Source organism: Anomaloglossus baeobatrachus, chromosome 1, assembly GCF_048569485.1.
Source record: "Anomaloglossus baeobatrachus isolate aAnoBae1 chromosome 1, aAnoBae1.hap1, whole genome shotgun sequence".
Lineage (NCBI taxonomy): Eukaryota > Metazoa > Chordata > Amphibia > Anura > Aromobatidae > Anomaloglossus > Anomaloglossus baeobatrachus.
Genome location: NC_134353.1, coordinates 737,572,796 through 737,588,042, shown reverse-complemented (window position 1 = coordinate 737,588,042; position 15,247 = coordinate 737,572,796). Strand labels below are relative to the sequence as shown.

The window sequence follows — 15,247 nt, the reverse complement described above, 5'->3', positions numbered from 1 at the left end:
AGTGATGCATTGTTAGTCTCAGAAGCAGGGACTGTGGGATCTTGCCGCTCATACAGAAATCCCAGTGTGAACAAGTCAGAATGGAAGTCAAATGAGTGAGAATAGGACTTGAGTAGTTCTGGACACTGGAGAAAACAGGGATTGGTAAATATATTAACACACTTTACACAGGTTTAGCTAATAAAAAATATTGATAGTGCTTCTGTAAGTGGTTAAACAATAGTTATTGGTTCTAGATCCAATTCACGGCTGTTGCGCTGGCTGTGTAACACAGCCAGCACATGCTGTATATGGTGTGGACTCCGCACCTGAGCAGCTTCAACCACTCACACACGATATAGGACGCACCAATAAAGCCTAAATTGGGAAGGGGTTAAAATGCCAATGCACAAGATGGCTGTCAACCACTCTGACACAAGAGATAGCTGCAAGCTCAATTGTTGGACAGGCCTCTCTGAAGAGAGCCCCATATCCATGTGTTTTTTAATGGGTGGTGGGATTATGCTAGAGGGGTCGTAAACGCCTAATACAATCCTACTTCCTCCAGACATCATTTGTCACGGGAAAGTTGGGATGCTTCCATACACAAGATGGTCCGCCAGTCCCAACAAAATCTGCAGGTTTGTATGACTTTAGTATGTGCTCCCTGTGTTTCCATGAGTTTCTTCTGGGTTCTCAGTTTTCCTCCAACACTCTAAAGACATATGGATAAGGAATATAGATGGTGAGCCCCAATGGGGAGTGATGATTATGATTGTAATGTGTTATAGATGTTACCGGCACTATACAAGTGAAATGAAAAATATACGCACCATTTTGTGTGCACGGTGTATATAGTGCCACCATCTTGCTTTATCTAGTTCTCCAGCAGTACGACAGAGCAGTCATGAATTCCCTTGTACTCTGCTGACCCTAAACCTTATTAATTTATATCTTGCTTACCGCTTCACATCTATCCAAGACCCAAGTAGAAAATATTATCCTTATAAGACAGTAGGTCATGATTAGAGACTTTGCCAGATAGGTACACAAAGAAAAATAGATTTGTCTTAAAGCACCATTTCAGTGTTTATTTTTTTATTACATCACTGGAGTGGTGCTATAAATGCAAGTCCCCTGTCCCCCTATCTTATACTCCCCTTCTGACGCCGCTCCAGTCAGTCTCCTGTGATTTGTGACCTGCCGGCAGCTCCAGTGTTTCATGGAGTGTGCCGGAGGTCAGAACTCAATGCAACTCTATGAGAGCCTCGTTGTGGCTCTCATAGAGATGGACTGAGATTTTGTGACGTAACTTCTGACTTCTTAAAAGTTACTTTCACAAGATGGCACCGCAGAACTGGAGAGGCGCCAGATAAATGTGATGCCTCCGGAAGGCTAGTATGTGACAGGGGCTTAGAATTAAAGCACCACTCCAGTGCTGAAAAAAGAAAAAAACAAAATGCTGGAGTGGTGCGTTAATGTTTGGTTAATGAAAGGTGTATATGGCCTTCCTAAAACACCCACGCGTTAAACAATTCATGTGAATTAAGTTACTTGTGAGTTGCCTCCCGAAAAGAACATGAACATGGGTAAGGCAAGCTGGTCCATATTCTGTAATACACTTAAGGCCGCTTTACACGCTAAAGCGATCTCGTTGGGGTCACGGAATTTGTGACGCACATCCGGTCGCTTTAGCGATGTCTTTGCGTGTGACACCTATGAGCGATTTTGAATCGTCGCAAAAACGGTCAAAATCGCTCATCGGTGACATCCCCCCTATTCTCGAATATCGCTGCTGCTCGGTGTACGAAGTAGTTTGTCGCTCCTGCGGCAGCACACATCGCTATGTGTGACACCGCAGGAACGAGGAACCTCACCTTACTGGCGCCCGCCCGCAATGAGGAAGGAAGGAGGTGGGCGGGATGTTTACGTTCCCCTCATCTCCGCCCCTCCGCTTCTATTAGCCGGCGGTTCGGTGACGCTGCTGTGACGCTGAACGAACCGCCCCCTTAGAAAGGAGGCGATTCGCCGGTCACAGCGACGTCACAGGGCAGGTAAGTAGTGTGACGGGTCAGCACGATGTTGTGCGCCATGGGCAGCGATTTGCCCGTGTCACACAACCGATGGGGGCGGGTACGCACGCTGGCGATATCGGCCTTTAGCCTGGCTCTGTGCAGCTTACAAAGGGTAATTGCACTCAGCACATGGGACTGATCAGAAACGGTTTCTACACTTGGTAATGGACGCTCCTTCTCATATTCCTTTACTTCAGCCCTGGTAAACTCATTATGAGCGACGGCCTTGTATTTCATCACATTGTGGCTGTGAGCACAAGCACTCGAGTTGGGAATAAAGGCAGGAACTCGCCTCCTACAGATTACTTGGGGGACCATTTATGAGAATAGTGATGGGAGCGGAACTAATTGTACAATTACAATAAATTAAGAAATTAATATCCAGACCTGGTTATTTTTGCACAATTCTTAAAAAACAGCAATTTCTATACTATATTCTATGAGAGTCATAATAAGGCGCTTACAATCTAACCGAACAGGTAATGCTGATACAGTATAACAGCTCCACCATTATTAGTCTCCTCAGAGAATCGGAGAAGCTGAAGTGTAATATTCTTGACGTGATGCCCAGAATAGACTCAATTGTGTCTCTACTGAGGAAAACAGAACTTCACAAATTCCCGAAAGACACTGTAGGAAAAACGTTCAGTAATTATTTGCACTGGTCATAAAAATGTAAAATATAGCTACATAAAATGATTCATTTCTCCCTCCATGTACCAGATTGTATCATCGCTTTCAAATACTATGTATGTGTTCTAGGCTGTTTCCTTTTACCGTACCATAAAATACTTGTTACTTTATTTCCCCTGAAGCTAAAGGCCCAGTGCGCACTAGAAAAAGGAGTTCTCAAGAAATTGGAGTCTGAAAGATTAGCGCACTTGCGTTCAAAAACCGCACCGAAAATTGCATGCGTTTTTACCGCATTTTTTATGCTTTTTTTTCCCTGCAGGTTGGTCCCTGCGTTTTTTTACCATTATCTATGGCAAAAAACACAGCTACCTGCAGAAAACAAGTGACATACTCAATCTTTTTCTCAAGAAAGAATGTTCTTGAGAAAAAAAAAAAAAAAAAACACTGTGCACACAGCTATTTTTTTTTCCATAGGTTATGCTGGGAATGTCTGCAGAAAGGTTACAACCATTTTCTCAAGAAATTTCTGCAGCAAAAAACAAAAAAAAAATGCGGGTAAAAATGCAGTGTGCGCACAAAGAGGTATTCTCAAGTTTGAAAGATAGTCCGACTGCTGTAGCCCCCAACAATCCAGAGAACTGGGGCTGCATGGAGTTCATAAACTCTCATGAGAGTGCTAGAGATTGCATAGTGCAGCTCGTCTTCAGCACTCCCATCAGAAAGTATGGAGCGGCAATGCACATGATGGACCACCACTACAGTTAACCCAATGAGGCCCATGGCGGTCGAACCCCCAGAGATCCAAACGTTTTCCCGTATCCAGTGAATAGGGGGTAACTCTCAAAACTTGAGAATACGCCTTTTAAGCTGCTGTTTCTCTAAAATTAGTCTTAACAATATGACAATTATACAGCCTGAAGGACTATACTGGATTTCTGTATATTCTGTACATATCAGCAGGACTCTCCTGTCATCCTCAGAACAGTCATAATGAGTAATAACCAAATGTGCACCAGATGCCACGTTGCAATGAGCAATATTTTTTTTATTATTTTTGCAAAATACGAATAAAAAGAATAACTTACAAACTCCACAAATCTGATATTAAGTCCAGAAACTTGTCTCCTTCAGAACATTATTCCGCAGGTGATCCATGCAGCAGACACAGGAGAGGGGTAAACAAGCGAGTGTAGACACTTCTGCTACTTTCTGAGGACACGTCCCTTCATCAGGCGGTTGGACATTATACACGCTTGTGTAGTTTATAAGTGATAGTCTTTGTATTTGGCAAAGTAAATATCACTTATTGCAAAGTGGTGTTTAACGTGTCTAGGAACCTTTATTGATCAATGAACGTGCATCAGAGAAAAGTTCTCCAATCTTGCAGATTTTTGCAGGACTGGCTGACTCGTGTGTATGAGGCCTACTGAATTAAAGATTCAGCAAACAAGAATACGGTTCTGCACTACCTTGCTGAGCTCTTTACAGTGCCAGGGAAGAGTAAGCTGGTCGGTTCCTTCCGTTGTGTGGCTCTCGGGTGCACGTAGAAAGAGGCAGATGAAGTTACAAGCATCCATAGAAGTAGAAAGTCCACGGCACATCCAGCGAGTTTCCCAAAAAGGCTTTTATTTTAATTCCATAAGTGCATTAAAAAGCGGGCAGAGGACCGGATGACGGACGTTTCATACCTCTTGGTACTTCGACGGGTCCATGTAGGTGGACCCGTCGAAGTACCAAGAGGTACGAAACGGCCGTCGTCCCTTAGAGACCTGCACTCTGTTCACTGCCCGCTTTAATGCACTTATGGAATTAAAAATTAAATTTTTATACTTGCCAGTCTCAAGCGCTGCTGTCTCTGCTGTTACTTCTGGGTCCTGCTCATTATGCTTATGCATATTCACTGCAGTTGCCGCGGACCCGAAAGTAACAATAGCGTCGGAGACAGCAGCACCAGGGACAGGTAAGCATATAAGCTCATGCTGTCTGTATGCTATCCAGATGCAAATTGCTTGTATGAAGGAGGCAGTATACAGACACAGTGAGGAGGAGCTTGAATAAAACTGATGGATACAAAAAGAGTTGCTTGAGTCCATCATCCCCAACAATAGCACGGCTGTAGCAGCATGTACAGTGCCACATCATTTCCATCAAGGCCACAAACACTGAATGAAGTGGTGGCACGCATTGCAGCTCCATTCTCAAGAGTAACCCCAGTAATGAGATATTTGTTACACCCAGACTAAAACACAGGTGATAAGTGTGTACCGTGGGCAAACCACTATAAAAAAATTAAAATGTTTTCTTTAATTATAAATATGTCAAAAGAAGCGGGTAAAAGGAAATGTTACAGCATGTACTTACTATTGTTTGAAAAATACCAATAATATATTTGTTACGAAAATAAAATTTAAATAAAAAACACACTCAAAAGCTAAAAACACACGACAATATTTTTTCTTATTGGACCTAAATTGACAAATAACAGAACACACTTATTTTACCTTTCATTTCCAGGCTGAAATTTTGATAGTAGTGAGGGACGTCTCCTCTGCGGCATCAGAACCGAACTGTGTGCGAGAGGTGGCCCATAATCTCGCGAGTGGTGCTGATAATCTAGAAGACCGGCATCCTGCAGAACACAAATCATCACATTGGAATTGGTTTGGGAAATTTTAGTTGTTTTTTTTTTCTTTTCTTAGAAATCAACGTACATCAGTTACAAAAATCTAACCACATGTAATGTGATCCCACAAGCGCTGAAGATTTAATGCGCAAGTGCCCAAACCGTTTCTTCAAATATTGTAACACATTCTAATTTGTTCTCTGTAAGAAACATCCTCCATAATGGGTAATTAAAGATTATGTAACCCTCCCCATGAGGAATATCGCTTTTTATTCTGAGGATTGGCAGCGTCCTGAACCAGTTTTACATTTCTGCTTCTGGAGATAAAAAAAAATATAAAATAAAAATGCAAAAAAAAGCAAACTAAAAAAAATAAATTAAAATGTGTATAAATAAATAAATAATAAATCTGTATGTATATGTATCTCACCATATCGCCTGTGAATAGTGTGAATGTCTGTTCTGCCTAATTATACAAGCAAACGGACTCATACAGACCAAGATACATTACACTTGTGTAACCTCTTCTGCGAAGACACAGCGCAATACGCAGAACGCCACACCTTAGTGTCTGCTCACAATTCTCAGAGGTTCCATATAGTGTTTTATCTGTCTATGAAGTGACAAGGTACAAGCAAGGGCATGGATCTTCTCCCTCTGGATTTATGCATCACCCAGGGACCTAGTAATGTATTCCAACCCTGAAGTGCTTTATAAGTCATGTCCAATGAGTCATGCATAGAAGGAAGCCTCTGTATTATATCTAGCCTTATCGTTGCACAGACATGTCAAGTCTTATTCAATAACGTCACTGATTCTTATTTTTTACTTGGCTAAAAGCCAAAATTGTTTTCGTCAATTAAAGTGGGAAAACATTTATTTGACATGAGATACATACATGCTATGTTTTCTGTCCACTTACCTATTGGCACGTTACGGTATGTGAACATGGCCTCTTTTCCAGGTGGCTTTCGCCCGAAATCCACCAGAAAAAGCACTGCCATAAGTGACCCCAAAAAAAAGAACATAATTCACAGCAATGTCAAAACAATATTGCTGTGCACATGTTCCATCTCATAGGACTACTCTGAACAGCTACAGGGCTCAAAATCCTCAGGGGTCAAGCACTATGCTCATTTTACCTGCGCGGCATCCCAGTGACAATTGCCACAAGAATGATGGTAAAGCCGCTGGGTATACACACACACACACACACACACACTCACACACACACACACACACTTAAGGGGTTATTCCCATCTTCATAAATGGGTACTGTCAGACACTTTATATATATATTAAAAAAAAAAAAACATTTTCGCAATCGACTGTATATTAAAATTTACAGCTGTTCTTGAGATATTAACATTTCTCTTTTTTTTGTTTACAGCTTGTTGCCTAGGAGACCGACCACCGCTGCTGTCTAGCTTGTAAGTACTCCATTGACGTTGGTCAGGATAAGGAGATAACAGCGCACAACAGCAATACTGCTCAGCTGGAAACGGGGCTTATACTAGAAAGAAAAGAACTCGTGGGCACAGCACGTTCTACTGTATGATTAGTGGCTGGCCTGCAAAGCAATTACCTAAAAACACAAGTGTTAAAGGGGTTGTCCACTACTTGGACAACCCCTTCTCATTCTCCATTTTTAGCCCTATTAAAATAAATAATCTTATACTCGCCTACAGTGTTGTGCCAGGCCTGTACCAGCGGTGTTGGCGCTTGCATTCCCGGGGCTCACATGAGGTTGTGATGTCACGAAAATCCATGTGCAATCACTTCCGGCTTCTCTCTCCCCGCTGTCTGATAAATTATTAATCCACAGTAAAGGAGCGCTGTACCTGGCCACAACCTCACATGAGCCCTGGGAACGTGAGCACCGACACCGCTGGAACGGGCCTGAACGGGAGGAGAATATAAGCTTTTCCATTTAATGGGACCAAACATGGGGAATGAGAAGGGGTTGTCCAAGCAGAGGACAGCTGAACATTTTTCATGAGCAATAAATTGTTATTTACAAGGGAAATTGTCAGCAGCTGTAATCTGAGGACAGCAAGACATATGTTTAGACACAGATTTCAGGGATGTGTCACTGATTAGGCTGTGTGCGGTTTACTGTCAAGGATTGTTTTATTATATGCATATATACAGTAAATAAAGTTAGGTCCAGAAATATTTGGACAGTGACACAAGTTTTGTTATTTTAGCTGTTTACAAAAACATGTTCAGAAATACAATTATATATATAATATGGGCTGAAAGTGCACACTCCCAGCTGCAATATGAGAGTTTTCACATCCAAATCGGAGAAAGGGTTTAGGAATCATAGCTCTGTAATGCATAGCCTCCTCTTTTTCAAGGGACCAAAAGTAATTGGACAAGGGACTCTAAGGGCTGCAATTAACTCTGAAGGCGTCTCCCTCGTTAACCTGTAATCAATGAAGTAGTTAAAAGGTCTGGGGTTGATTACAGGTGTGTGATTTTGCATTTGGAAGCTGTTGCTGTGACCAGACAACATGCGGTCTAAGGAACTCTCAATTGAGGTGAAGCAGAACATCCTGAGGCTGAAAAAAAAGAAAAAATCCATCAGAGAGATAGCAGACATGCTTGGAGTAGCAAAATCAACAGTCGGGTACATTCTGAGAAAAAAGGAATTGACTGGTGAGCTTGGGAACTCAAAAAGGCCTGGGGGTCCACGGATGACAACAGTGGTGGATGATCGCCGCATACTTTCTTTGGTGAAGAAGAACCCGTTCACAACATCAACTGAAGTCCAGAACACTCTCAGTGAAGTAGGTGTATCTGTCTCTAAGTCAACAGTAAAGAGAAGACTCCATGAAAATAAATACAAAGGGTTCACATCTAGATGCAAACCATTCATCAATTCCAAAAATAGACAGGCCAGAGTTAAATTTGCTGAAAAACACCTCATGAAGCCAGCTCAGTTCTGGAAAAGTATTCTATGGACAGATGAGACCAAGATCAACCTGTACCAGAATGATGGGAAGAAAAAAGTTTGGAGAAGAAAGGGAACGGCACATGATCCAAGGCACACCACATCCTCTGTAAAACATGGTGGAGGCAACGTGATGGCATGGGCATGCATGGCTTTCAATGGCACTGGGTCACTTGTGTTTATTGATGACATAACAGCAGACAAGAGTAGCCGGATGAATTCTGAAGTGTTCCGGGATATACTTTCAGCCCAGATTCAGCCAAATGCCGCAAATTTGATCGGACGGCGCTTCATAGTACAGATGGACAATGACCCCAAGCATACAACCAAAGCTACCCAGGAGTTCATGAGTGCAAAAAAGTGGAACATTCTGCAATAGCCAAGTCAATCACCAGATCTTAACCCAATTGAGCATGCATTTCACTTGCTCAAATCCAGACTTAAGACGGAAAGACCCACAAACAAGCAAGACTTGAAGGCTGCGGCTGTAAAGGCCTGGCAAAGCATTAAGAAGGAGGAAACCCAGCGTTTGGTGATGTCCATGGGTTTCAGACTTAAGGCAGTGATTGCCTCCAAAGGATTTGCAACAAAATATTGAAAATAAAAATTTTTTTTGGGTTTGGTTTATTTGTCCAATTACTTTTGACCTCCTAAAATGTGGAGTGTTTGTAAAGAAATGTGTACAGTTCCTACAATTTCTATCAGATATTTTTGTTCAAACCTTCAAATTAAACGTTACAATCTGCACTTGAATTCTGTTGTAGAGGTTTCATTTCAAATCCAATGTGGTGGCATGCAGAGCCCAACTCGCGAAAATTGTGTCACTGTACAAATATTTCTGGACCTAACTGTATACAGCAGCATATATACAGTGAGTTCTTATATGATCTCACCGTATATATGCTGTATATAAGAGCCCAGGCTGCTCTGTAGAAAGTAAAAAAACACTTTTCTAATACTCACCTAGGTGGCGGTCTGGTCCGATGGGTGTCACTGCTCTCCGGTCCCGCTCCTCCGCCATCTTCTGTGATCTCAGTCCTCCTGCTTAACCCCATATGAATGATAAGTCCGGCGTCATTCACAGAGAGGCCTCCATTGCACGCAGGCGCACTTTCATCTGCTTGGCTGAAGGCAGATCAAGGTACTGTAGTGCGCATGCATGGGTGGTCTTTGACCTTTCCTCACGCCTGCGCATTTAAGTGCTTTGCTCTGTCCTCAGCATGGCAGATCAAAGTGCATATGCGCAAAAAAGCAATGGAGGCCCCTCTGTGAATGACGGCGGACGCATCTTGGACGAGGCTGGGCAGAAGGACGGAGATTGCTGAAGATGGAGGAGGCACCGGACCAGAGAGCAGTGACACCCATCGGACCGCTACCCCAAGTGAGTATTATAAAGGTGTTTTCTTACGTTCTACAGTGTGGCCTGGGCTCTTATACACAGTATTCTGGAATGCTGTATATAAAGGGTTCACTGGTGGTGGCCGCAACTTATAGGGGCCAAATCTGGTGACAGGTTCCCTTTAAAATGTATTAACCCTTTATATGTGCAAAATAATGTAAAATGGAATGAAAAATTACTTCTTTTGTGTCTTAACTAAAATGTTGCTTGAGCTCCAGATTTTTCATTTTCACAAGAGAAACAGAAGAAAACAGACTGCACAATTTTTCCGAAGTATGACGATACATCATATGTGGTTGACTTTTGGAGTGCAAATTTGGCTAGATTAGATTAGAATAGATTGCAGATACCACGTCACATTTAGAACCCCACAGGTGCCAAAACCGCAGAACCCTGCCACAGGTGACCAAATATGGGAAACTGCATACCTTAAGGAATTAAAGTGAATCTGTCAGGTTTATGCTATGTAATCTGAAAGCAGCATGATGTAGGGGCAGAAAGCCAGATTCCAGTGATTGATCACTTACTGAATTGCTTGGTGCAGTTTTGATACAATCCCTGTTTTCTCTACTGTATATGTAGCAGTGGTCAGAATGCTGAGCTGTGCATAACCAGAACACCTCTTTAATTTGCTTCCACTGTACACGGTCAGCAAGATGCCAATCAGTGGTGTGAGCGGGGTTACACAGATTAGCCTGACTGGCCAGAATATGGATGAAAAAAAAGTTATTTCTGGAATGTGAAAATGTCATCTTGTCCCACAAAATAGCAAGCTACAATACGGGTTAGTCAGCGAAAGAAAACCAGAAGAATTCTTTTAATATTTTTACCAAACATTGAATGGTGTAAAATAAAACACACACACAAAAAAAAAAAAAAAAAGATTCCTGAATTGCTGTTTCAGGTGTATTCTGCCTCTCAGAAATCAGAATAAAAAAAAGATCCAAATAAGTTATGTGCTCAAAACTGGTACAGATAAAAGGTTATTCTGCAAAAAACAAGCCCTCACATGGCTCTGTTGGCAATAATCTAGAAAAATAACAGTCAACATATGGTAATTCAAAAACTTTTGTTTAAAAAAAAAAATAAAAATGAATCATAAAATTTTAGTATGTGATAGTTAGCAAATATTAAAAAAAAAAAAAAAACAATATAAAATCTGGTATAGCAGAAATTGCAACAACCCAAAAAATGAAGTCGTCTATATTGCACCGTGAAAGGTGCAAAAAAAAAACCAAACAATTCTTGACCTACTGTTGATTTATTCATTCTTCCTTCCAAAAATCGCAATAAGTCTCGGCTCACATTTATCCTGCGCTCTACGCTCAGCACTTACACTGGGGTTTATGAGGTGATCTTTCAAATATGTGATTTAGACGAATCCCCTAAGGCTGCTTTCACAAATCCGGTTTGAGCCTTGCGGCTCAATCCGGCTGTGAAACCTATGCAATGGATGCGGTGAAAACACCGCATCCTTTGCATAAGTTTTTTACATGCGGCCCGTCCGGTTTTTGCCGGTTGCGGCATGCTACTGAGCATGCGCAGTGGACCAAACCGCATGCGGCGGCCGGATGCGGGTTTTGCCGCATCGCGCTGCATCCGGCGTCCATAAGGATGCATTGAAAAATGCGCCGGATCGGCTGGATGCGGCGCGATGCGGGTTTTTTTTGCTGGAGCAAAAAACGTGCCAGGGAACGTTTCATCCGGCCGCCGCATCGGCTAAATCTGCCGCATGCGGCAAAAACCGGACGGAACGCAAGCCCATGCGGCGCCAATGCAAGTCAATGCTGGAAAAAAACTAAACCGGCAGCAAAAAAAAAAAAACGGTTTCGTTTTTTCAGCAGAGAGCCGGATTGTGCCGCACTGCTACAGCCGTATGTGTGAAAGCAGCCAGAAAATTCCCTATGAGGCAGATGGAGTCATTTTGGACTGTCTACCTATGATTCGGCGATGTACAAATCTTTTCAATGGTGCATAAAAGCACTTTTTTTTTTTTTCTCAATACTTAAAACAAAAAAAACTATCCATGTTTGGTATCTACATAATCGCACTGACCTGGAGAATTATACTGCCAGGTTAGTTTTATGGTAAATTGAAAGCTGTAAATAAGTCCCCAAAAAAACAATTGCAGAATTTCACTTTTATTTCCAATTCACCACACTTGGAATTTTTTTTTATTTTTTTACCATTACATCATTACATTATATGATAAAATGAATGGTGTCATTCAAAAGTACAACTCCTCCCGAACTAAACAAGCCCTCACATGGGTATATTGATGGAAAAAAATAAAGTTCTGGCTCTTGGAATAAGGGGAGGAAAAAACGAAAGCGCAAAAACTAAAAATCGCCTGGTCCTTGAGAGGTTAAACAAATCTAATTGTGGAAATTAGGATTATTCCTATATCTATTGATTAAATTCAACTTTAAAATTAGGTTTGTTTGTGGGAAAACCCCTTTAAGTATATTCCTCACATACGAGCAAAGCTAGATTTCCAGTTAAGATTTCTTTTTCATTTCCAAAAGGTGAATTGAAAAGTCGCAGCCCAAGAGCTGCTGTGTGCTTCATTATATAACACACAAGCTCCAGTTAGAATTGATTTTACATAAAATGATGAGTAGCGCTAGGACTTTGTATCTACATCCTGTACTGTAACCCACACTGCTGGGAGTGCTGCTGTTTACCGGTATGTTTTACATGACCTTGCAGTTTTAGGTCACTGTTCTCTATTATAAACCATTGCAAACAGTGGAAAGACTGACTGCAGCATCCTTCACCAACAAGACCATACAGGAAAATGCTTTCCAGCCAAGCCTTGGAAAATTACATTGTCGCTTTCACTTACACATTCAATAGATTTCTGAAAATTAACACTTTAGTCATAAGATAAAGTAAGATGCATTCAGAACAAATCATCTCACTCCAATATTTATGTATAATTTATCCAACATGTATCTGTTATCTAATACCTATCCTCTTATCGAATATCTATCTAATCTATGTATCGAGGGTGAAATAAGTATTGAACAAGTCACCAATTTCCTAAGTAAACATATTTCTAAAAAGTGCTATTGGCATGAATTTGTCACAAGATGTCGGTAACAACCCATCCAATCCACACACAAAGAAATTAAACCATAGATATCTATAAATTATGTCATAATGAGAAATAACAATATTGAACACGCTTACTGAAATATTTAAATACTATTTAATACAGTTATGTTTCATTGTATATGATCCTCTGAATTGTAAAGTGCTGCGGAATATGTTGGAGCTATAGAAATAAAGATTATTATTACTACTTCATACAAAAGCCTTTGTTGGTAATGAGAGCGTCAAGAAAAACAAATGGCACGCATTGCTCAGAGGCGATTTTGGTCCATTTTTCCACATTAAGGCTATGTGCGCACGTGTGCGTAATTCATACAGTTACGCTGCGCTTTGTAGCGCAGCGTAACTGCATGCGTCCTGCGTCCCCTGCACAGTCTATGGAGATTGTGCAGGGGACGTGCGCACATGGCGTTTTAGAGAGCGCTTCGGCTTCTGCCGAAGCGCTGCGTTCTAAGAAGTGACATGTCACTTCTTCCGTGCGCTTTGCCGGGAGCTCCTGCTCTGTCTATGGCAGGAGCTGCAGGCAGAGCGCATGGAATCGGCTTTTTTTTTTTTCACTACGGACATTTCTGCAGCGATTTAAAGCGCACATGTGCTCTTCAGATTGCTGCAGAAATTTCTGCAGTGACTGTACGCAACGTGCGCACATAGCCTACCACTCTTCAAAACCTGAAGGTTCCGTGGGCTCTTTCTAGGAGCTTTAGCTCCTTCCGGAATTTTTTATTGGAGTCAAGTCAGGTGATCTAGAAGCGTTATGATCCTTCTATGAAATCAGATGAGAAATCCTTTTCTGTGGGTTTGGGATCATTGCCTTGCTGAAATGTCCACACTCATTTCATCTTCATCATCCTGAAAGATGGCAGCCGATTTTCATCAAGAATGTCTCAGTACATTTGTAAATCCATCCTTCCTTCAATCAAATGAAGGTTCCCAGTGTCGTATGGTGAAAAGTGTCCCAACATCATGGTGTTCTCACCTCCAAACTTCCCTATTAGTATGGTGTTTTTGGGATGATAAGCAGTGCTTTTTGGCCTTCAAACATAATGTATATTATAGCACCCAAAGAGTTCAATTTTCATCTCATCTGACCAGTCTATATTCTCCAAGTATTTCACAGGATTAAAAGAAAGGAGGAGCCTGCACTGCTTAAGAATGGTATGCAAACAATTAAAAGTGTAAATTCACAAATTATTCCAACTGTACGATAATGCAAAATGAGATTTTTAGTAAACTATTGATCAATTTTTTGAGCCACCCCTGCCACGTCACGACAAATCTCAATAGGGGATGTCCTAAGCTACACTTAATATTTCCATTGTGCCATGCGGCCTCCTATATTCATTAAAAGCAGAACCATATTAAAGCAACCAACATACCTGTATCATTTCAGAAACCGCTTCCATGTTTTCAATTAGAGGCAACCACGAATAAAGGCAGCCCAGGTCCCAGTGACACACCCACTCCAGGGTCGGGGGTACTCTGAACCGGGCCGGACTAGTATGGTGACGTCAGCGTTGGTGGGGTCCGGCTCCGTGACCCTGGCGGTGTCTTTCAAATAGGGGATGATGATGGGAGTTCTATTTCTAGAAATTTATTTAAAGTTCGTGATGCCACCTGTGGTTTAGCGGCTATGTGAGCCGCCGCTGCGCTGTAGGTTTCCCGAGGCAGGTGATGAGGGCGCAGCTGAGGTGTTTGTACTCCCCACAGGCTGCGGTGCAGTACTTCTGTCGACGGTAGCATCAGGGGCACCACGCCAGCATGTGCAGCAAACTCCTTTACTTGGGCCTGGTCAGCCTTTATTCATGGTTGCTGGTCGGGCACTGTGACGGCCAGTTCTGACATTGTCCTGGCGTGTGTGGCATGCTGCACATGCTGGGACCTGGGCTGCCTTTATTCTCACCTGCCTCTCATTGCAACATGGAAGCGGTTCTGAAATTATACAAGTATATATGTGTTGCTTTAATATGGTTCTGCCTTTAATAAATTTAGGAGGCCACATGGCACAATGGAAATAAAAAATAGAGTAGGACCCCCCCTATTGAGATTTGCAGTGACGTGGCAGGGGTGGCTCAAAAAATTGATCAATTATTTGCTAAAAATCTCATTTTGCATTATAGTACAGTTGGAATGAATTTGTGAAGTTACACTTTTTATTTGTTGCATGCCACTCTCAAGCAGTGCGGGCTCCCCTCTTTTTTGTTATTTCACAGGATTGTCTAAATGTTGTTGAGCAAACTTTACATGCGCTCAAAACATGCTTTTTGTTCAGCAATGGAGTTTTGCATGGTGAGCGTGCATACAGGCCATGGAGGTTGAGTGTATTACGGTACTTATTGTTTTCTTTGAAACAATTGTACCTGCTGATTCCAGATCTCGCTTTAGCTCTCCCCAGGTAGCTGTTGGCTCTTGGAAGACCCTTCTGATACTTCTTTTCACTTGGAAATCTTGCAGGGATCACCTTGTCGCGG

At 42.0% G+C, this 15,247-nt stretch overlaps 1 protein-coding gene across 16 annotated transcripts in view; it reads right to left on the bottom strand.

Annotated features, from left to right (window-relative positions):
* Nucleotides 1-15,247, bottom strand: part of NCOR2 (nuclear receptor corepressor 2) — a 601,679-nt gene that overhangs the window by 365,941 nt on the left and 220,491 nt on the right. For all 16 annotated transcript variants that reach the window (XM_075322517.1, XM_075322568.1, XM_075322586.1 and 13 more), the window contains exon 3: nucleotides 5,189-5,316. In XM_075322517.1, the coding sequence (XP_075178632.1) occupies nucleotides 5,189-5,316 (128 nt within the window). The remainder of the gene's footprint in view (nucleotides 1-5,188; nucleotides 5,317-15,247) is intronic.